The sequence below is a fragment of the Sapajus apella genome, unplaced genomic scaffold (genome assembly GCF_009761245.1).
Source record: "Sapajus apella isolate SASKATOON/1434 unplaced genomic scaffold, GSC_monkey_1.0 scaffold60, whole genome shotgun sequence".
Taxonomy (NCBI): Eukaryota; Metazoa; Chordata; class Mammalia; order Primates; family Cebidae; genus Sapajus; species Sapajus apella.
In genome coordinates this window covers 12,657,801-12,680,943 of record NW_022437000.1, presented here as the reverse complement: position 1 = coordinate 12,680,943, position 23,143 = coordinate 12,657,801, and the positions used below count along the sequence as shown (strand labels likewise).

The 23,143-nt window shown below is 50.5% G+C and overlaps 2 protein-coding genes and 1 long non-coding RNA gene across 17 annotated transcripts in view; 1 reads left to right on the top strand and 2 right to left on the bottom strand.

The window, feature by feature from the left end:
- The window catches only part of ATP11A (ATPase phospholipid transporting 11A), a 179,599-nt gene extending 179,249 nt beyond the window's left edge, over nt 1-350 (bottom strand). For all 15 annotated transcript variants that reach the window (XM_032246256.1, XM_032246250.1, XM_032246251.1 and 12 more), the window contains exon 1: nt 163-350. In XM_032246256.1, coding sequence (XP_032102147.1) covers nt 163-201 — 39 coding nt within the window. In that variant the 5' untranslated portion in view covers nt 202-350. The remainder of the gene's footprint in view (nt 1-162) is intronic.
- Nucleotides 351-4,557: 4,207 nt separating this feature from the next.
- LOC116528884 (putative protein ATP11AUN) lies at nt 4,558-11,291 on the bottom strand. Its single transcript, XM_032246367.1, has 6 exons — nt 11,056-11,291; nt 10,034-10,053; nt 7,430-7,553; nt 7,237-7,307; nt 4,655-4,728; nt 4,558-4,572 (listed from the first exon to the last, which is right to left on the bottom strand). The coding sequence occupies exons 1-6, from the start codon at nt 11,289-11,291 to the stop codon at nt 4,558-4,560; spliced, it is 540 nt and encodes a 179-aa protein (XP_032102258.1).
- Nucleotides 11,292-13,263: 1,972 nt separating this feature from the next.
- LOC116528830 lies at nt 13,264-21,455 on the top strand. Its single transcript, XR_004259224.1, has 3 exons — nt 13,264-13,968; nt 21,053-21,055; nt 21,445-21,455. It is a non-coding gene; the product is annotated as an uncharacterized LOC116528830 (long non-coding RNA).
- The last annotated feature ends 1,688 nt before the right edge of the window (nt 21,456-23,143 follow it).

Below are 23,143 nucleotides of genomic sequence, written 5' to 3'. Positions count from 1 at the left end.
CAACCCCGGCCGCTCCCCAGCATCCCCGTCGTCCCCGGGGCGGCCGGCGTCCCCGACCTCGGAGCTCTTCCGGGACGCCGGGGCTGCGCGGCCGGCCCGCGTGTGGTGCCCGGGTCCCCCCGACCTGCCCGCCGGGTCCCTGCCCGCTCTGGGAGCACTCACGTATCTGTGCACGAGCGTCCGCACGAGGCTGCAGTCCATGGCTCCTCCGGCCGCGCCCGCTCCGCCGCTCAGCGCCCCCGCGCCCGGCTCGGCGCGCCCATGGGCTCCGGGGTTCGAGTGCGGCCGCGCCCCCCGCTCCGGTCACGGCCTTAGCGCGCCGGGCGGTGCAGGGGGCGGCCGCGGCCCCTCCGCGCTCATGCCCGGCCAGGCGGCGAAGGCTGGGTCCGCGGCCCCGCGCGTCGGCGGCTGCTCCGCGGGCGGCTGCTGGGGGCCGCGCGCGCCGGCGCCTCCTCCCCGTGGGTCCGCCCGCTGGGCTGGCTCGGCCGGAGCGCCCGGGCCGCGGCGGAGCCTGCGCTCTGCTCCTCGCGCGTCTCCTCCTCCCCGGCCCGCCGCCCTCTGGAGCCTCCGGGCCCCGCGGGCTCCTGCCCCTGCTCCGGGCGCGCACGTCACCGGCGCGAGTGAGCATGCGCCCCGCGCCCGTCCCCGCCCGTCCCCGCCCGCCCCGCGCCCACACCGCGTCGCACCCGCGCCCGCCCTGCCCCCTCGCGGCTCGCCCGGGCCGGGACCCGGGGGCGGAGGGCAGAGGCTGCGGCGGGGACTCCCTGTTGCTTCCGCCGCCCGGGGCGCAGGCGCGGGCGGGCGGGGACGGGGCCCGGCACCGGGGACCGGAGGCTCGGCCAGGGTCCCGGGGCTGCCTTCCCGGGCTCCTGCAGGGAAACTTTTATCCTCCGCCGGGAAGGCTCGAGGTGGCGGGGAGATCGCGGGGCGGAAGCCGCGGGGGGAGCGCGGAGCCAGGCGAGGGGGAGGTCCCCTGAGCCGAGGCTGGGTCTCGCCCCTGAACGTGGCGCCGGAGCCCGCAGGCGTCTCCTGCTCTGCAGGTGGTGACCCAGGGGCGCTCCTCAGGTGGCTGCCCCCGGCCGGCCTCAGGCTGAGGCGAGCTGCGACAGGAAGCCGCTGGCTCCGAACCGGGTGGTTCCCGGGCCTGGCCTCTGGCCCTCAGGCCCCAGAGCTGGGACAGCAGAAGACACTCTGGTGGCCTGAGCGGTGGGTGACCCACGAAGAGGAGCGCGGCTTCGCTGGTCTGCCGTTCCCCGTGGCATGCCCCAGCGCTGCTGGCTGGGAACTGGACTGAGAACTCGGTGCCACACAGACAGCGCGGTTCAGTCCCAGAGGTGCCCCTGTTCCCCCACGGCCAGTGCGCGGCCTCGACTGAACTGAGACACTTGGTTTCCAGCCTCCCGTCTTCCTGCCACAGATGTCACTGATGACACCAGAGAGCCAACGCCTCTTGATGGCCCGTGGAGACCGCTGCCACACCTGGGTCTCAGGAATGCGATTGAACGTGAATGTTCTCTCGAGTGCTTGTGGAAACGAAAGGGCATCAGCCACTTTTTAGACGAACAGAAATGAGTACTAGGGAACAGTGGCCACAGTGACTAAACGCGGCTCCCATTTCTGGTCGGCCAAAGCACCAACTGACTCCCCATTTTCCATTCCGGCCTGCTCCACCTGCCCTGTCTCAGGAAGCCCGTGGCCCCTCGGCGGACCTCACCCACAGAGGCACCCGCTGCAGACCGGGTGGGAGAGAGGCAGGGACCCTCCTCCCCTCCTTCCCGGCCTCTCCTTCCCGGCCTGTCCCCACACCAGCCGGTGCTGGTGTCCCTCTGTGGCTACCGTTCTTCCTAGGTGCCCTTTCCATTGCATAACTCATCCAGGCTCTACGAACAGAACTTCTCCCCACCCCCATGCCTTGTAAGGCGAGACAGGCTGTCGGCCTGCCATTGTTGCTGTCCCTGAATAACGGCCCCCTTGGAAGGGTCCTGGAACCATGACCGCACCACAGCAAACCGTCCGGTCATCAAACTGGCTTCCACATCCCCTCCCAAGAACACCTCCTGTTTCCTGCAGGACCCCTGACTGCTGGAGCAGATTTTGACTAAGCTTCCACCTTGTAAACTGTGACTGTGGGGTTGGGGTGGAGGCGCAGCCAGAGGAGGCGCTAGATCAAGGCTGCCCGGCGGGAGTGTCTGCTTGTTCAGTGGTAAATGCGAATTGGTTTTTGTCCTGAAGTGAAACACACCCTTTGTTACCAGTGTGGCAGCCATGCAGTCTCTATCCTTGCCGGTTCAGGTATCCACCCTCTCTGTGGCTAAGAGTAAACTCTATCTCTTTTGAGAAAATGTTGGTAACTCGATTTCTCTTTCCAATGATTGGCTTCAAACAAGCTCAAGTCAATGAGTCCCAACAGGAAGCCTGCAGGGGGATGTCTGGCAAAGGTTTTCTCACTCTTACAAGGGTGTAAAGAGGAAATGCTCCTTTTTCCCTGGAAGACGTTGCATGCCCTGTCTGGATGCAATGCCTGGTACTCCGCAGCCCTTTGCACCCTCGAGAGAAGGGGGCTGGAAGAGCATCTTCACCCTGGGGATGGCCACCTGAGAAGATGAGAAGAGCAGGGGTCCTCAGCGACACAATCAGGCAGTTCCCCCAAATCCTGCTGCCCTCACCTGGAATTTCCTGCTATGAGAGACAACATCTTCATTGAAACCACATGAGTTGGATTTTCTGTTTCTAACATAGCATCTTCTCTGTAAATCTGTGAAAAAAAGTCAGGACCATTAAAAAACAGAGAGTCCAATTCACCCTATGCCATGGTCTGAAAGTGACCTCCCAAATTCACATGTGGAAACCTAATCACAAATACCTAATCTCTAATCCCAAATATTAAGAGGTGAAGGCCTTGGGAGGTGATTAGGAATGGGATTAGTGCCCTTTAAAACGGAGGTTTTTGGGAGCCTGCTTGCCCTTTCTGCCATGTGAAAACCTTTAGAGGAGGCCATCTGTGAGCAAAGGGCTTTTCTCAGATGGCAGATCTGCTGGCACCTTGATCTTGGATTTCTCAGCCTTCAGAACTGTGGAAAGCAAACTTTCGTGTGTATGCCTTGCCATCTAAGGGATTTCGTTATAGCAGCCTGAGCAGGCTAAGATGTCCTGTGAGTCAGTTATTTTTGGCTGTGTGATGAATGACCGTGAGTGCAGGAGTGGAAACAACAGTGAGTTTCCATTTCTTGGGACCCTGTGGAATCGGCGAGATGCCGCTTCTGCTCCACCTGCTGTTGGCTGGGATGGGCCTGCAGCTGCATTCTTCTGGGGGCTCTGCTGGGGCTGGAAGGCTCCTGTGGCTCTGGTCACATAGCTGGTATCTCAAAAGCCTGGGGGCAGGCTGGCCTTGCTGCCTCTCTCTGTGGCTTCTCATCAATCGGTGCTCTAGCCCGAGCTTTCTCACATGGCAGCCCAGGAGGGTCCATGCGGACGCTATACGGCCTGTAAGGCCCGGGTTTGGAAGCCTTAGAATACGACTTCTACCATGTTCTTTTGGGGAAAATACATTCCGAGGCCAGACTAGATTCAAGGGATAAGGACACAGATTTCACTTCATGGTGGGAGGATCCCATGTACAGACAGGGATCCTTATGAGGGATTATGAGAACTCTTTTTTTTTTTTTTTTTTTTTTTTTTTTGTTGAGGCGGAGTTTCGCTCTTGTTACCCAGGCTGGAGTGCAATGGCGCGATCTCGGCTCACCGCAACCTCCGCCTCCTGGGTTCAGGCAATTCTCCTGCCTCAGCCTCCTGAGTAGCTGGGACTACAGGCACGCGCCACCATGCCCAGCTAATTTTTTGTAGTTTTTTAGTAGAGACGGGGTTTCACCATGTTGACCAGGATGGTCTTGATCTCTTGACCTCGTGATCCACCCGCCTTGGCCTCCCAAAGTGCTGGGATTACAGGCTTGAGCCACCGCGCCCGGCTATGAGAACTCTTAATCCTTATGAGGGATTATCATGCAGAGAATTTATAGGGGATTATCTTGGAAATAATCGACCATAGACTGATTAAACGATCATGAAATATATTGGTGCCCATCTCAGTGAGTGCAAAAGTGAACTAACTGCTGAGAACAACAGGGCCTACAGGCTTTGTGCTTCACATCCAAGCAGAAGGAGAGACATCATTGTGGTGGACCGGCTAGATCACACGTCCACTCCTGGCCAGTCATGAGGCTGGGGGAGGCCATGAGGTGAGCAGCTTAGGCCAGAGGTCAGTGCGTGTCGCCAAACTTGTGAGTGTCCCAGGGGAATGAGTCAGTGCATGTCACCAAACTAGTGAGTGTCCAAGGGGAATGCAATTGTTGGGGATTAGCCTCGGGTAACTGGGATCTACCCCTGAGGGGGGAGGCAGCAGGTAGGGTTCCAACCCCGAGACTTGAAATTGTGGGTTTGCAAATGGATGCTTCAGACTGCACCCTGGCCACACCCTCACCTACACACAGACTCATAAACACCAGTCCTCCATTCCTCCCTCCACCGTTTTTTCCAAAGAAATCTTGGAATCATTGGCCCCTATGTGAAAAAGAACTGGCGGGAAATGAGGGAGTGGGAGCGACAAATGAGATCTTCCTATAAAAGAATGACTGCACTGAGAGCTGAGGCGGCAAACCTGAAGCCGGACTGACGGCTGTAGGTAGATACAGACCTGGGACCTGCCATTTTGGTGCTCGAAAGAGCCATTACCTGAGGGCAGTCAAGCTGGGCCTCCAAGGGCAAACAGTCTTGCTCCTCCAAGATACTGGCCCATGCTATCCACACATCCTGAGTCACTATCCCCACAGGTCCAGAATTAGTTAGGTGACCATATCCCCAGGGATTGGTCCTAGAGATTTTTTTTTTTTTTTTTTGAGACAGAGTCTCATTCTGTCTCCCAGGATGGAGTGCAGTCTTGGCTCATTGCAACCTCCGCCCCCAAGAGTTCAGGCAATTCTCCTGCCTCAGCCTCTCAAGTAAGCTGGGATTACAGGCACCCACCACCACACTTGGCTAATTTGTTTTTAGTAGAGATGGGGTTTCGCCGTGTTGCCCAGGCTGGTCTCAAACTCCTGACCTCAGGTGATCCACCTGCCTCAGCCTCCCAGAGTGCTGGGATTACAGGTGTGAGCCACAGATCCTGGCCCTTGGAGCTCTTTAGTGGCGGAAACCTCAATTTCTGCCTCTCCACAGCCATTCTCTGACCTCCCTGGTTGCTTGGTCTGGAATCTTCTGCCCCACCCCGTGTTTGGCCCTCTCTTAGTCACTCTCAGATGCTGTCTCTCCCTGCACCTGCCTGGGTTCCGGCTCAGTTATTAATCACTCCCCCCTTAGCATTCCTAATAGCACCACTTAGGGAAGCTTAGTTATTTTTCCACAGCAGTATTTCTAAACCCTGGTTATGGATTAAACTCACTCTGGGAATTCCTTTTAACAAATAGCACTTCCCCAGGCTGGGCACAGTGGCTCACACCTGTGCTTCCAGCACTTTGAGAGGCCATGGTGGGGCAAATAGGCAACATAGCAAGACCCCATCTCTCAAGAAAAACACACAAAAATAAAATGAGCTGGGCATGGTGGTGCACACCTGTAGTCCCAGATGACTCAGTTGGTTTGGAGTGGGATCGAAGCGTTTGTAAAGGTTCCCCAGAATCGCAGGTTTGAGACTCGTTCATCTCCACGTCTGTCTCCCGCCTGAACCTGAACCTGTTGTGGATGATCAGTTATCAACCCTTTCTCTCTTCAGGCATAGCGTGGTGCCCGACAGATGCTGAAAGAATTAGTTATACATAAACTGCTGTGAGTGTTAACAGAATAAAGGAAGGGCATGGGGTGAGCACTCACAGAGTGAAAAGGGTCCTGTGCAAATCCATCCCACGTGACTCCCATCACCGTGAAGGAGAGCAGCGGAGAGTGACGTCCTGCTCAGACGGTCCCTGAGATCAAATGCCATGCTCTGCCAGGCCGTTTCTCCTGGAACATGACATAGACTATGATCTCCTGTTCTGGGAAAGGGCCACCTATGCAACGAGGCCCCCAAATGCTGAAGGAGCCTAGAAACCAAAGAATAAGTCAGAACAATCAAGTTTGTCAGTGAAGGATGTTTTATTGGGGAACTTACAGACAGAAGCATGGTCTTAGGTGGCTGCTGGACAGGCAGGTCTCTGCACCTGTCACCCCAGACCCAGGGCTCCTGTGCGGTAGGGAAGAGGTGTCAGTGAGGTGTAAGTGCTCTTTGCTAGACAATTAAAGGCAGCTGTTCAGAACAGGCAAGAGTGCTCTCTGTGTCATGGCCCATAATTTGTGTGATAACATCAAGGCCAACTTGTTTGAACACTAGGGACAGGAAATGACGTAGGAATTGGGAGCGCTCAGAGGTCTGGGGCCTGTCCGAAGTCAGCATGGCGGGTCAGCACCCAAGACGGAGTCACTACTGCCCCCACATCTCCCCGTGCCTGGAGCGGGTGGTTTGTGGGGCAGGGCCTCTGATTATTTTTGAAAATCTAGTTTAATTTGGTCATTACACTGGTATCAAAAATGGAATAAGTTAAATTTCATTGTGCTTCTTAATAAAAAATATGTGGATTAGCATGAATGCCAGTCTCAAAGAATAACAAGATTTAATCTTCTAGACACTGCTGATGTGAGCTCTGCCGTGAAAACTTTCACCACATGCTGGGATTCCTGGGCATGCCTGGGTTTAGTTGTCAGGGAATCTCATTGTTGTTGCTTTCACACCCATCCTGAGGGTTCTTGAATTCCGCACCTTTGAGACTCTTGTCTCCGCTGCCACTTCAAGTCTTTTTCTTCTTAAAGTTTTTTCCTTCAGGTGCTCAGATGCAGGTCAGGAGCAAGACTGGGTGAGCCGTGGCCCCCAGGTCTTTTCTCCTTGACAATGAGCAATCACTGGCTCCTTTTCACACCTAACAATGGATAATCGTGCAACAAGGCTGCCTGTCCCAAAGAGAGCCTAATCAGGATTAATTTTGCTTCTCAATGTCCCATTTACTTTCTATTTCTCAGTGAGAACACAGGAAAGTATGCTAAGAATTATTTTCTTATTCATTTTGTACACCCCCTTCTCCTTTGTTTTATATTTCTCTAAAGGATCAATGATTTTAATTCCAGCTTTCTTCCAGAAAAACAACTAAGTTCTGTGGTGCTTAAAATTACCAATAAAATACAGGTATTGATCGACTTACCACCTATGCAACTTACGACCATTCGACTTTACGACCACAATCGCTACCCACGACTGCTCCGCGTCTGGCAGCGCAAACGTTGCCCAGCTGGGCGTAAGTGCGGACCAGCTTCCGGCAGCACTACCATCTCCGTGTACACCATTTCAACTGTACATATAGCCTACTCAACTTACGACCAAATCGTGTTACGACCGGTCCGCGGTCCCTACCATGGTCGTAAGTCGAGCGCTAGCTGTAATGAAAGCAATTTGTTGGAATCATTTGTCTGAACAGTAACTTTAACATAGACTATCACTGTAGCTCCTCTCCAACAAAGTAAAGATGATAGGGTATCTGAAATAAGAGGTGGATGATAATTAGAAATTTAACATTATTCAAAGTAATTTGCACCTTCGCTCAAGCAAGTCGTTTGTATATTACGTAACATCACTTTAATAAATGTTCAATTTATGAAAACCAAACTTTTTACTTTTAAAGGTAAAACTAAACTGTTTACTTCCTAGAAAACTGAAAACTCTCACCCCTTTGCTTTTTTGTTTGTTTGTTTGTTTGAGATGGAGTCTTGCTCTGTCCAACCCAGGCTGGAGTGCAATGGCACAATCTCAGCTCACTGCAACCTCCGCCTCCCAGGTTCAAGTTGTTCTCCTGCCTCAGCCTCCCAAGTAGCTGGGATTACAGGCGTGTGCCACCACCCCTGGCTAATTTTTGTATTTTTAGCAGAGATGGGGTTTCACCATGTTGGCCAGGCTGGTCTTGAACTCCTGACCTCATGATCTGTGTGCCTCTGCCTCCCAAAGTGCTAGCATTACATGTGTGAGCCACTGTACCTGGCCACCCCTTTGCTTTTTAAAACAGAAAGAAAAAAATGGTTTCCCTTAAAATATTTTTTCACCTATTGTAACTTATAAGAATATTTAAATATTCTTATGTAACTGAAAATTACCTCATTCTACTCTAAAAGCCAGAAAAGTATGTAAAAAATTGAATGGTTTTGAATATATGCTGCTAAGCAAAGTCAGACTCAAGGGATAAATATTGTGAGATTCCACTGACATGAGGCCCCCAGAGAGGTAGAATCCATAGAGACAGAAAGTATCTTAGAATGGGGCTTGATGGGGGCTGGAGAATTTAATGGTCACAGAGTTAAGTATTTAATGGTCACAGAGTTTCAGCTCGGGATGCCGTAGAATCCTGGAATGATGGATGGCGGTGCCTGTACAACAGGGTGAATGTGTAATACTTCATGACACTGAACTGTGCACCTAAAATGGTTAAAATGGTCCATCGAATGTTATGTATACTTTACCAAATTAAAAACAAAAAAAGAAATAGTGTTTCCAGAACCAGAGATAACTTTTTATGTTCATGTTCAATTATTCTGAATTCCATTTCAGAAGACAGAGCTCATGAAGAAGAAAGCACTTAAAAAAACAAAACCAGTCAGGAGTTCAAGACCAGCCTGATCAACATAGTGAAACCCCGTCTCTACTAAAAATACAAACATATATATGTGTATATACATACATATATACACATATATACACACTATATATATATATAGTTTTATATATATATATAGTTTTATATATATATATATATATAGTTTTATATATATATATATATAGTTTTATATATATATATATATATATATATATACACATACACACACACATTAGCTGGGTGTGGCAGCCTGTGCCTATAGTCTGAGCTATTCAGGGGGCTGAGGCATGAGAATCGCTTGAACCTGAGAGGCAGAAGTTGCAGTGAGCCGAGATCACCCCACCACACACCAGCCTGGGCGACAGAGCAGACTCAGTCTCAAAAACAGCAATAGCAACCACAGAACCAGCCAGGCACGGTAGCTCACATCCGTAATCCCAGCTCTTTGCAAGGCCAAGGCAGGCAGCTCACTTGAGCCCAAGAATTCAAAACCAGCCTGGGCAACACAGGAAGTCCTGTTCTCTGCAAAAAGTAAAAAAATTAGCCGAGCGTGGTGGCTCACACGTGTGGTCCCACCTACTCTGCAGGCTGAGGTGGGAGGATCGTGCCACTGCACTTCAGCCTGGGCCACGGAGCAAGACCCTGTCTCAAAACAACAAAAACAAAACAACATTGACAAGACCAGTTTCTGCCTTAGTAACACGGGTGAAGAAAAACTCTGATGCCCTGTGGGAGTTGTGTTAACAGCTCCCAGCCTCAGCACGTCGAATGCCATGATACAGGTTGCACCAGTGCATGCTTCAGCTTGGAGAACTTGGTGCTGGAGACCAGGCCACGTGCTGGGAATCCCACACCCACCTCTGTGCACTTCTGTAAACAGACAGGGATGTGAATGGTGGGCTCCACTGCTCCATTTTTCTGATGAGAAAACCCAAGTCCAAAATCCCATGACTTGAAGACAGTGAAGGCGGGAATCCCCCCCAGCCAGCTGGAACCCGAGGCCAGCACAGGCCCTCGGCCGCATCGCCCATTTCCTAATCACGGCCATTCCCAGGCCGGCGGCCCCTGTGGTCCGCTGGGCTGACCCACCTCAGGACAGCTGGGACCCACAATGGGTATTGTTGGTTTCTGGGCACACCTGCTTCCCTGACAGGGACCCTGCTTTTCCCTCACTCCCCTACTTCCCCCCAAGGCCTGTCTTGCTAAGATGGAGCAGGAGGGAACTGAGAACATGTGCTCTGCAGTCAGGGAAGTGCCTGGTGCGTCCTGCAGCAATGCCTCAGCCTGCCAAGGCCCCTGCTTGCCTGTCTGTCAGCTGGGCACAATCGTGGTACCTACTTCTTGGATCCACAGAGAAGGACTTTGCCTGAGGCCAGGCACGAGGGGCTGCCTTCTCTAAGCGCACTTTCACCCATCCTGCTGGGTCTCCCTTGCTTTCCCTGTCTTGTCCAGGGAAGACCCTGGCCCAGGTCCACCTCCTCCTCCAGGTCCAGGGCGGGACCCTCTCCTCTGCCCTGCTGCCTGCCGTGGATGGATGTGGAAAGTAGGATGGCAGTGCTTCCCGGCCTGGGTTTCCACCACCCCATGACTCCTGATCCACCAGCACCGTCTTGCCTCCAGGGCACCTCTCCTGTGACCCCAGCCCACCTACCCTTGGCTGCAGTGAGCAGGGCAGATGCAGGAGGAGGGCACTGCCCAGCCCTGCTGTTCCTCCACATGTGGGTTTGTGACTGTCCAGCTGCAAGAGCTGTGGCAGCCAGGCAGAGACGCAGCACCAGTCTGGGAAAAACGGAGAGGCTTGAGCAGGCCCGGGAGAGCAGCCGCCCTCCACGTGCCTCGGCACTCACCTTTTATGAAGCAATGCCAGGGCCCACCGTCCAGTGGGTGGTGTTGAGAGGCAGCATTGGGTTGAGAAGCGCAGGGACCCAGAACAAATGGGCTTGGGCTTGGTCCCGCCTGAGACGCTGGCGGCTTGTGGGAGACGGGAGCCCGGCACCCACCTCGCTGCCTTCAAACATGAAACAGGAGTGATAGGCCCGGCCCAGGGCGAAGAGGAGATCGAGACAGGCCAAGGCTCTGGAAGGTAAAGGGCTCTGTGGTGCGTTTCCCCAGCTAGGGGAAGATGGTCCAGTGGGCGTGGTTAGTATCCGGGAGCAGAGAGACCCCAGCTGAACGGCAGAATCTGTATAAGGTGGCTGGCAGGCTGCCCGATGAACAGCCTGATCAGGGAGGGCTTTTCCTTTCTGCTCAGCCCCCTCCATCGGATGCACAGAACTTGTGTTCTGGTGGCTGAGCCCAGTGGCAGGCTCCTGATAACTCACACCCTCCCTGAGTACCATACAGTTTTCAAACTGCAGCCTCAGCACAGAGCCCTCCCCAGCCCCCACCTTGCTACTGTCTCCCTGAGGCGCTCCTGTGACCTTTATAGGTCAGTCGACCTTGTGGCTGGTCCCATGACGCAGCACGAGCTCTGATCAGTGGCTTATCACAGGGTTCATCACGGGGGCCTGCCTCCAGACCTGCCAGGTCCATCTTCAGGGAGGAAGCCCAGCCACATGTCTCTTTCAGAGGCTGACACCCTGGGTAAGAGTCTCTGCATTGAGCAACCCAGAACGCCTCTGGAGGGTTCATTCTAACCAGACCCGGATGCACAGATATTCAGATCACCTGGAGATGGGCCTCAAACCTTGGTTAAGCTCTCAGGCCGCTGAGACTGCTGCAGGAGGCTCTGTCTTCTTTGTGGATAATATTTGGTTGGGTTAGAAACAACCTTCTGGTTGGGAATGAACGAAGAAAGGCATCGAACGGCTGGTTTTCTTCTGTGTAATCCTACAGGGCTGCACCAAGAGTTTATTTTCTGTATTACAATGAAACTTGGTAAAAATTTAATTTTTTCCCAAATAATGTTTTTTCATTGTTTTTTATTGGATGGATTTTTTTTTTTTAGGTGGAGTCTCACTCTGTCATCCAGGCTGGAATGTCGTGGCGCGATCTCAGCTCACTGCAACCTCCACCTCCCAGGTTCAAGTGATTCTCCTGCCTCAGCCTCCTGAGTAGCTGGGATTACAAGTGCCTCTCACCGTGCCTGGCTAATTTTTGTATTTTTAGTAGAAGCAGAGTTTCACCATGTTGTCAGAGTGGTCTCAAACTCCTGACCTCAGGTGATCCACCCGCCTCAGCCTCCCAAAGTGCTGGGATTACAGGCGTGAGCCACCGCGCCTGGCTGCATTTGCGTAGTTTTAAAAGAAAATGGCACTACCTGGCCAGTGTTATAATAACCCGATGTCCTTGTCATCGCCCACCCCAGACACCCCTGCAGAAACGACCACTCACAGCTCTTTGCTCCTCGTCTGCCTTTATTGTGTCCGAATTTCTGAATCATGTGCTTATAGCATAATTTTAAGAATTTCAACAGCACCAGTTACATGGGGATATAAATATTTCGTTCATTCATGCTCCTATCCCTGCCTCTCTCTACTGCTTGGGTCCCCGCTGAGTTACACAGGTCTCCATTCAATCCCTGCCCGTGATATTAACAAGATTACATGATCGTAGCTGCACGTCGCTGTGAGTGCTACAGGCCGCCCGGTGTTGTTCGTGCGTTTTCACTGCGACTTCTTTCTCATACCACTTTTTTCCTTGAAGATAATCATTGCCTCCATCTTTCATTGTCTTAGCTTTCTTTTTTGTTTTGTTTTGTTTTGTTTTTGAGACAGAGTCTCGTTCTGTTGTCCAGGCTGGAGTACAGTGGCAGGACCTCGGCTCACTGCAACCTCCGCCTCCCAGGTGCAAGCGATTCTCCTGCCTCAGCCTCCGGAGTACCTGGGATAATAGGTGCCCACCACCATGCCTGGTTAAATTTTGTATTTTTAGTAGAGACGGGGTTTTACCATGTTGGCCAGGCTGGTCTCGAAGTAACTTCAAGTGATCTGCCTGCCTCAGCCTCCCAAAGTGCAGGGATTACAGGCGTGAGCCACCGCGCCCGCCGCATTTTCTCAGCTTTCCGTATACTTCCTTCTAGTTCCCAACCACGCATTCGTACTTATCAGTCTCATTCCGTTTCTGTTCTGAGACATCCTTCCTGTTACCCTTTGGCGTCCTGCCCCAATCTGCTGGTGACTTTCTAAAGTTGCTGGGTGCTTCTGTGCTTGGGCTTCCCTTCACAGGTGTCAGGAACTCCCTCCGCCTCTCTCAGAAGCCCTTATTTTCTGCATCTCACGATGTCTTCTTCCTGGATTGATTTGTTTAATTTAGTAGAATATATTCTCTAGTAGCTTCCTGGGAAAGGGTACATGAAATGTCGCTAGTCAAAAATATTTTTCTGACCTTATAGTGATGGATAATTTGTCTGGTCTGTTAGGCACAAGTAGGAAATATTTGTCTTTAAAATGTTGAAAGTGAAAGGTGGGGGTGGCATAGTGTTTAATCTTTCTAAATCCCAATATTAAAACAGAGCAACTAGATAGCAAAACCAGAAACCTGTAAATCACATTGACAGCAAAATCAGATCACCAAGTATCCCCATGCACCTTTGGATTGAATACGAGTGGGTGTGTGAGAGATGTCAGAAGGGAGTCTTCAGAAGGACAAGAATTTTTGCATGTTACTAAATACACAACTTTAAAAACACAAAATGCAGTATGGAAATTTCTTAAAATGATTTTTGACGTAAGAATCCCACTTTAACTAAAAGAACTTGTTTCAAATAGCAAGTAGGTTAAGTTTAAACCAGTATGTTTCTACTATAAACCATTTTCTACAAATTTTCTCCTGTTCTTAAATCTGAAATATAAATGAAGGGAAGCTTGCCAATTTTGGATAGAAATGATCAATCTGGACGAGCTTAGCAGGAGATAGTAAAATTACAGCGCTTCAGTTAGTGTGACATCTCACGTGAAAAGAAAATGCCTGAAGAGTCTCTGCACCAGAAAGGCTACGGTGGGGAGCGCTTTCTTCAATCTACTTTCAGAAGCCGTCAGAAATGAGCTTTTGAGCAAACATCACCTGGCAGAACCCAACATCCCGAGTAAACCCTGCTGCTGTCTGTGAACCTGACGTGACTTTAGGCTTTGAAAATAAAAATAAAAAGTCTTTTGCCCCCTGACCAATAAAATCAGAAACTTAATTAAAATGTCATCAAGTTCTGTGTGCCAAGTTTGAAATTTTCTTAATAACAATAACTGCATTTGCATTCATTTCCATCTTCAAAGCCTTTCCTAAACACGAATTTTTCCAGCTCTTCAAGGGGAACATCTGCAGAACAAGAGGGTAAAGTGCTAGGAAGCTCAGGTGCAGGCCTGCGGTCACGGTGAGTACCTCACATTATGTGATGGGGAGTGTGTGAGTGTCTGCAGGAGATGGGCCAGAGGTCACGTCTTTCACAGATTTAAGGATGAGGGGATATTCTGGATGTGCTCTCAGGTTCACGAGCCTCTTAATGAACTTCTTTGTCACCTGTTTGGGCTCTGATTTTCTATTGTTCCGAATTCCATATAAATTACAATGGAAAAAGAAAAAAAAATAACTTTGTGATGTTATCCCTGAGGACTTGGAACTGTGACAGATGCAATGTTGGTGAGGCCACGTGAGCCATGGGTCTGCGGCGGGCAGGGCTCAGAACCTCTTCCCACTCCGTGAACCCTAGTGTGACTGTGGGCCGTGGGTCTGCGGCGGGCAGGGCTCAGAACCTCTTCCCACTCCGTGAACCCTAGCATGACTGTGAGCCATGGGTCCGTGGCAGGCAGGGCTCAGAACCTCTTCCCACTCCATGAACCCTAGCGTGACTGTGGGCCGTGGGTCTGCGGAGGTCAGGGATTAGAACCTGTTCCCACTCCGTGAACTCTAGCATGACCAGATGTCCCATTTTCCCTTAAGCTGCCTTTCTCCACCTCCCTCCCCCCTTCCTTTCCTCCAACCCATTCCCCCTTCTCCCTGTCTTCCAATGTTCCTCCATTTATTGGCACTGGATGGCCACAGCCAGGGCACACTAGGAAGCTGCTGAGGGCAAGCAGGCCTCATGACAATGTCATCAGATCAGCATTTGCTTCAGAGGCAGGTGGGGAAGAGGAGGTACAGGCTGTTCCTCCTGATCGCTGCTGGATGAGAATCAATACCACCAAGACTTCCTCAGCATAAAGAAAATGTCGATAGCTTTGTGGCTTTGGGACCAAATGAGAATTAAGTGGCTGCTTATTTTTAAGGCTCATTTTTAAGGAACCATTTTTAAACTCTGTTGTTTGTTATAATACAATTATAAGATAATTTTACTTTCGTAAGCTTCACTGTAAAGAATCTGATCCTATTACGCAACTTAGGGTATTTTAACTAAATTTGGTTGCTTTTTTTAGCATGAAATACAAACTTCTCCATCTGGTTTTCGCAGTCTCTGGTCATCTGGCCAGCCTCTACGTATTCACCCAGATTTCCCTCCTTTCTTGACATTGCTGTTGCATCCCCGGCACACCTTCCTCCCCTGCGGGGCAAACCTCACCCACCCTGGAGGCTCCACACTACGGTGCTCGCCTTGTTCCTGAGCTGCTTCTGTCTCCAGGATTGCAGGAGGCGGAGTTCTGAGGGGGTTCACGAGGTTGCAACCGCATGCTGGGCGCATCTGGGCAACCGTATCTCCTCAGTGGGAGCAGAGCATGATGTCCCTCCCCGCCCAGGTGCATTCTCTTGTAAAGATGAGGGAATTCTGCAGGGGAATCAAGATCCCTTGTCAGTCAGCTCTGAGCTAGTCAAGGGGAAGGTTATCTTGGGTGGACCTGGATAGAAGATGGGGAAGTTAGAGAAATTCGAGGCTTAGAGACGTGCTTCTGCTGGCCGTGAGGGAGTACATGCTCTGGGGGAGGGGCTGCGTGAGAGGGAGCAGAGGGGCCCCCAGCAGCTGAGAGCCGCTCCCCGGGGGCAGCAGCGGGAAGCAGGGGCCTCAGTCCCACGAGCGCAAGGAACTGGATGCTGCCACTGGCCACTGAGCTTGGAGGGCCACCTTGACCTTGACCTTCAGATGAACTCCTGGCCCCAGCAGCACCTTGACTTCAGCCTTGTGAGGCCCTGATCAGAGGAGCCAGCGGATCACACCCAGACTCCTGACCCATGGAAATGAAGAGAGAGAAATGTGTGTGGTTCTAAGCACCTCAGCCAGGGATTATTTGCTATGCAACAAAAAGAAACTACTACAGGGGCCGGGCACGGTGGTTCACACCTGTCATCCCAGCACTTTGGGAGGCCAAGGCAGGTGGATCCCCTGAGCTCAGGAGTTTGAGACCAGCCTGGGCAACATGGCAAAAACCTGTCTCTACTAAAAATACATATATATACATACATACATATATATATATACATACATATATAGATATATAAAAGCCGGGTGTGGCGGTGTGTGCCAGTAATCCCAGCTACTCAAGAGGCTGAGACAGGAGAATCTCTAGAACCCGGGAGATGGAGGTGCCACTGCATTCCTGCCTGGGTGACAGAGCAAGACTCCATCAGAAAGAAAGAAGGAGAGAAGGAAGGAAGGAGGAAGGAATGAAGGAAAGAAAGAAGAAAGGAAGAAACGAAAGAAAGAAGAAAAGAAAGAAAGGAAAAAAGGAAAGAGACAGGGAGAGACAAAGAAAGAAACAGAAAAAAAAGAGGGAAGGAAGGGGGAAAGGAGGGAGGGAGGGGGGAAGGAAGGAAAAAGGGAGGGGGGGGGGAGGGAGGGAGACTAACACAGGTATCCTGCGGCACAGGGTCCGGCCTTCTCTTGGCACTCCCTCTGCTAAACTGTAATTATTTGATGCTGTGATGGTCTCTGGCACTGCTTTTGTGAATTCCTTCAGTGGAGGGATGTTCACGTCACCACCGTTTTTTGCAAAGCAAACTGGTCACCCTGACAGTCACCCCCATTGCAAATGTGAGCCCCCCCAGGCTGCGGGGCTTTGGGGTAGGTGTTTTGGCATTTGCCATGCACTCCTTGTTCACCCCAGCTGCTCCCTGACAGGTCAACTGTGCAGCGTGTTCCCTCTGCCCGTGGAGGCGGGGTGCAGGTTTCTCCTCTTGGTGGGGCCTGCTGGGTGGCATGGGATGGTTTCTGGGCTTGCAGCTTTCCCAGCAGGCACCCACCCATGCCTGCCTCTATGGCCCTGCTCTCCCTCCGGGAGGGGCAGTTGTGCATGGCCTTGGATGGAGGATAGTTCCAACAGCCACTGGCCCCTTACTGCTTCAGGCGAGCGGCTGCTCCTCACTGCACCCCCTCTTCAGCACCAGAGATGGGAGGGGACCATTTGGTGTGGAACAGGCATGGGATGGTCTTTGACTACCAGGAATGTGAGGAGAGAGACTCCTTGTTCTGTCCCCTGGTGCGTGTTGTTTGACCAAAGTGCATGGCTGTTATTCCTGGACCAGGGACCCAAAGGCAAAAGGAGTGTTTGCGGCTCAGACCCAGCCGGACTCGCTGTGGCCGGCTCCTCCGCCTCTCTTGGTGGTTTTCTGAGCCATTTCTAGTCCTGGCTTCCTGGCCTCCTTCGATTCTGTGGGCCCCTGTATCCTTCCAGTTAATTTCCTCTGACTCTAAAGATAGCGTGATTCGGCCGGGTGCCATGGCTCACGCCTGTAATCCCAGCACTTTGGGAGGCTGAGATGGGGGTATTACCTGAGGTCAGGAGTTCAAGACCAGTCTGGCCAACATGGTGAAACCCCCATCTCTACTAAAATACAAAAATTAGCTGGGCGTGATAGCAGGCGCCTGTAGTCCCAGCTAGTTGGGAGGCTGAGGCAGGAGAGTCGCTTCAACCCAGGAGGTGGAGGTTTCAGCGAGCCAAGATTGTGCCATTGCACTCCAGCCTGGGTGACAAGAGAAAGACTGCGTCTAAAATATATATATATACACACACACACACACACACACACACACATACATACATACATACATATACTACATTCAGGAGCAACAGTTGCTGGTTGACACAGCTGGAGAGATGGTCAATATGTTTAACAACCAGAAGAGCCCTGGGGCGGATGCCAGCCATGATGGCCCGTCACAGGCACCAGGGTGTGTCGACCGCAGACCGGCTCTAAGTGTCACGCTCGCTGCCAGAGCAGAACATGGAATGAGAGGACTGCAAATGATTAAATGTGATCTTAGCATGATAGAGGAGGACAGTGGTGAACTAGGTATTTGGAAAACCAGAAGGTTGGCTGATACTGCTAAAGAATAAAATGGGGTAGGAAGGGGTGAAGCAGAATTAAACAGAGCGGAACTTGGTGGGAAATGAAGGTGACTTGGAGAGACCCTGATGCAGGTTCAGGTCAGGACACACCACAATCCTGGTGAACTCAGACCAGAGCGTCTGTGAGGGGAGGGAGAGGGGCTGGTCCACCATGAGTCAGGCGGACGGCAGAATGTCACACTGTGCTGAGCATAGGCCCTTATGACCAGCCAGACGTTCACATCGTGCGGTGGAGGGTGCTTTAAGCTGGGGCTTGATCCCACACCGAACTTTCCATGTGTCCTGAAAGGTGTGGAGCAGTAAGCATCTTAGAGAAGGTAGGAGAAAAGACTCGAGAGGCAGGAAGGTAAAAAGCCAGGATTTAAAACCTGACAATGGGCCTGGCACAGTGGCTCACACCTGTAATCCCAGCACTTTGGGAGGCTGAGGCGGGCAGGTCACCTGAGGTTGGGAGTTGGAGACGAGCCTGGCCAACATGGTGAAAACCCATCTCTACTAAAAATACAAAATTAGCTGGGCGTGGTGGCACGTGCGTGTAATCTCAGCTACTTGGGAGGCTGAGGCAGGAGAATCACTTGAACCCAAGAGGCAGAGGTTGCAGTGAGCCGAGACTGTGCCACTGCACTCCAGACTGGGCGACAGAGCAAGACTCCATCTCAAAAAGAAACAAACAAAACTTGGCAATGACAGCACCAGGGCCTTCTCTGACAGGCAGCCTGGATGGAGAGTGATTTCCCCAGGAAATGCAGCAGGGGCCGGGGTAGAACAAGGGGGCCCAGGCAGGAGCCCGGGTGGCCCTGTCTGCTCTCATGTCACTGGGAGCTGGACGGGGTGCCGCTGTCCCAAAGCGGGGTGGGCTGCAAGGAGGCCAGGCCCTCAGCACTTGCAGCCGGGCTGCTGGCCTCTGCACGGTCTGTTTGGGAGTGGATTACAGGTTCTTCTCCTAGTTTGTCACATTATTTTGAGTCACATCACTCTCACCCAAAACTGAAGTTAATAATAAACTGACCTGTTATCCACACCCAACCAGCAACTTGGACTGTGTGACATAGACTGTGTTTTCTGATCCCTTCTGTCATACGACTCGTGGGCTACAGACAAACGTGAATGCATTATTAACAAGCCAGCAGCCCGCACAGAGGAGGGCACAGATGGCTGCATATGTTAGGGCTGGAGGCATTAATTACGAAGCAGCCTCATCTTCTGGGGCGCACGTGCATAATGGCAGTACAAGTGTTTTTCCTGGTAAATTTACTGACATTCTGTAAGTAAAGTAAATCTTCAACGACGACTTCTTATATTCAAACCAATTTAACAAAATAAATGCAACAAGTGAGGATTTTCTTTAAGGTTCTATGAAATGTCTTCATAAGCTTCCTTTTGGAAGGGGCCAATTAAATTAATTAATTAAACCATGACATTTTAAAAAAACCTAATGATGGGATGGTTCTGGTCAAGCAGAATTTTGTTTTATTTATTTATTTATTTTTAAGACAGCTTCTGTCTCCCAGGCTGGAGTGCAGTGGTGCAATCTCTGCTCACTGCAACCCCTGCCTCCCGGGCTCAAGTGATTCTCCTGCCTCAGCCTCCTGAGTAGCTAGGATGACAGGCTCCCGCCACCATGCCCGGCTAATATTTGTATTTTTAGCAGAGATGGAGTTTCGCCATGCTGGCCAGGCTGGTCTCAGACTCCTCACCTCAGGTGATCCACCCGACTCAGCCTCCCGAAGTGCTGGGATTACAGGTGTGAGCCACTGTGCCCAGCCTCGAATTTTACATTGATAAAAAATATGAAATGATCAAAGGGAAGAATCCTATCGAGTAAACAGAAATATTAAAAGATGAAAAACAGAGGGATCATAAACCAAATAAGTAAGTGTAAATGGCTAAGTTTGATGTACTTTCTGAAGGTACTGAGAAGATACTGAAAAACATGGAAATGTTTTTTATATACTGTGTGGTGTGCAATGATGACGGGCGAGGCATGGGCGAGTGACAGCATGAGTTCATCGTCTCTTCATCCGTCCCTTCTCACATCTTCTCACTCAGCTCTGCCACGCTCATCCTCTGTCCTGTGTGCCAGGCACAGCCTGTGGCCGAATACGGACAGACACAGGGCGGTGAGGGAGACTCACCACGACCGCCTGATCTTACCAAGGAGCATGCGGCAAACCCAGAGGCAGACACTGGGGAAATGGGCCGGAGCCTCCCACGTGTGGCAGTGGCTTGCGGCCCAGCCGGGCAGCACCGGGAGGCCAGGCCCCAGGAGAGTGACATGGAACCGAGTTCTTAAAGAATTCATTAGGTTAATTACAGGTTAATTAGAGGAAGAGGAGAGGGAATGGATGTGTGAATTATTTATGTTTCGTAAGGAAGAATGACGGGGAAAACAGTGGAAACAACTTATGTCTCTACGTACATAGACAGCACACTGTCGGGTTTTTCCCATTAATAAAATAGAATCTAACTATTTCACTAGATATTTTGTGATAGACTTGGATTCAATGAAAAGTTAATGGATTCTGATTTGTGTAAAATTAACCAATAGCTTTGGATCTGGCTAAACTGCCTCAAAAAGAATAAGGAAAAGGTGGCTTAGTTCCCTTTTGATTCAGAAATCTCTGAATTTTCTGAGAATGTTTACTATTCCTTTAAAAACATCTTCCAATATTAAATGTTATTTGAAAGTTACAAAAAAATTTTGTTTTTATTTCCTGAGACAGAGTCTCACTTGGTCGCCCAGGCTGGAGTGCAGTGGTGTGATCTTGGCTCACTGCAACCTCCGCCTCGTGGGTTCAAGTGATTCTCCTGTCTCACCCCCCAGTAGCCAGGATTACAGGTGTGCGCCACCACACCCAGCTGGTTTTTGTATTTTTAATAGAGACGGGGTTTTGCCATGTTGGCCAGACTGGTCTCGAACTCCTGTCCTCAAGTGATCTGCCCACCTTGGCCTCCCAAAATGGTGGGATTACAGGTGTGAGCCACTGCACCTGGCCAAAAGTTGCATAAAGTTTTAAGCATATAAAAAAATTCAAGCCGGGCGCGGTGGCTCAAGCCTGTAATCCCAGCACTTTGGGAGGCCGAGGCGGGTGGATCACAAGGTCAAGAGATCGAGACCATCCTGGTCAACATGGTGAAACCCCGTCTCTACTAAAAATACAAAACATTAGCTGGGCATGGTAGCACGTGCCTGTAATCCCAGCTACTCAGGAGGCTGAGGCAGAAGAATTGCCTGAACCCAGGAGGCGGAGGTTGCGGTGAGCCAAGATCGTGCCATTGCACTCCAGCCTGGGTAGCATGAGTGAAACTCCGTCTCAAAAAAAAAAAAATTCAAGTAAATGTGTATCCATCATTACCAGCTACCGGCCAACCCTGCTCCACTTACAATGCGCCTGCCCTGCTGCAGTCTGCACTGTTCTCATGAAATTTCAGACAGAGATCATTTCACTTCTTCATTCCCAGCACAGGGACCTTGTCTTTCTTTCTCTCTTCCTTTCTGTCTTTCATTCTCTCCTTATTCTGTGCTGTTTTATCTAGAGCCTCCATTACAACATTAAATAGAAACCAGAGGGCAGACCTCCCCCTCGTGCTCCTGAGCTACTAGGAAAGCATGAGGATTCTTGTCAGTAACTGCGGCTTTTCTGTAGATAGATGCCTCTGCCAGGCTGAGGAAGTTCTCTTCTGTCCCCGGTTTGTTAGGCGCTTTTATTTTGATTCTCAAATGCTTTTTTGGTGCCTGTTGAGATGACCAGCTGGTTTTGTCCTGTGCTCTTTGGAAGTGTTGTGTGACACTGATTTTTGGGTATTGAACTGCCCTTGCATTCTTGAGATAAATTCCACTTGGTTGTGTTATAGAATCTTTTTTCCACGTTGCTGGATTTGGTTTGCTGGTATTTTGTCGAGGAGTTTGCACTGAGACTCACTGAGGATATCGGCCTGTAGCTTTCTTCTCCATTGATCACAAGTCAGCCTGGTTTTGGCATCAGGATGATACTGACCTCATTGGATGAGTTAGAATGTGTTTCTTCCTCTTCTCTTTTTCTTTTTTTTTTTTTTTTTTGAAAGGATTTATGAAGGTTTGGTATCATTTCTTCTTCAAGTGTTTGGTAGAATTCACAAGTTAAGCCACGTGGACCTGGGCTTCTCTTTGCAGAAAAAGTTTTAATTACCAATTAAACCCCTACTTGTTGTAAGCCTACTTGATTTTCCATTTCTTCTTGAGTCTCTTTTAGCAGTTTCTGTTTTTCTAGGAACTGGCTCATTTGATCTAAGTTATCTAACTTGCTGGCAGAGAAGTCCATCTTCTGTTACTTCTGTTGCTTTCACAAAGTGAATAAAAAGATGGTGTCGCACTTTCTGAGATGAGCCTCTGTTCTCCCTCACTGTTGCCTGGGCTTCCATTTTCCTTTGTTCTTCGTGTCTCTCTCCTGCTTGATTTGCTTCAGATCTCAGCACCTCTCCCCCAGAACGGAGCTCTGCTCGGGAAGGAAGCTTTCAGCCATTTATGGGGTCCAGCCAGCCTTGGCCCTTCAGAGTTTGCCAAGGGCCAATTGCAGTCTCTTAGTAGGAATCTGCAGCACCCGTCCTGGCCGGGGCTTCTGTCCCGCGGGCTCGCTGTGCAGCACCCAGGCTGCCCGAGGCCTCCTCCGCTCCCGAGGCCGTGAGATGACCCTGGTTTCGGACACAGATGCCGATACTGGGAGAACTTTTTAGTTGTTGATGACTATTCCCACCTGCTCGAGTTTGTCACTTGGTTTTGTTGTATGTGTTGTCTATGGGCTTTGACGGCAAATTACTTGAGTCTCTGCTTCCTTCTGGTAAAAAGTGAGGTGACTGTGGGAAATGCCCCAGCACGTGGGACACACTTTAACTGCAGATGCCATTCTCCACCTTCTCTCTCCGTGTGGAAAAGCCACAGCTCCAAGTTTACACAATTAAACTCTCTACTTAACACTCATAAATTAAATTTACAGTAAGCTATTTTTAAATAAACTGGAAATAAAACATGTATAGGTACAAATGAAGTTTAAAATTTAAAACAACAATAAAACTGGGAAAATACAAAACGTTCACCACTACCTACTGTACCAGCTCACACGCAGCTGTTTCTCTGGCATAATTTGAAACAATGTTAAGTATACCTATCTGTTTGCTTTACGAATACAAAGCATAGAGATCAATTTTTTGAATTGGAGCTATAAATATTTAACTCTGAGAAATTATCCATTCATTTTTAATAATAAATGCAAATCAATTAAATTTGTATTACCTACA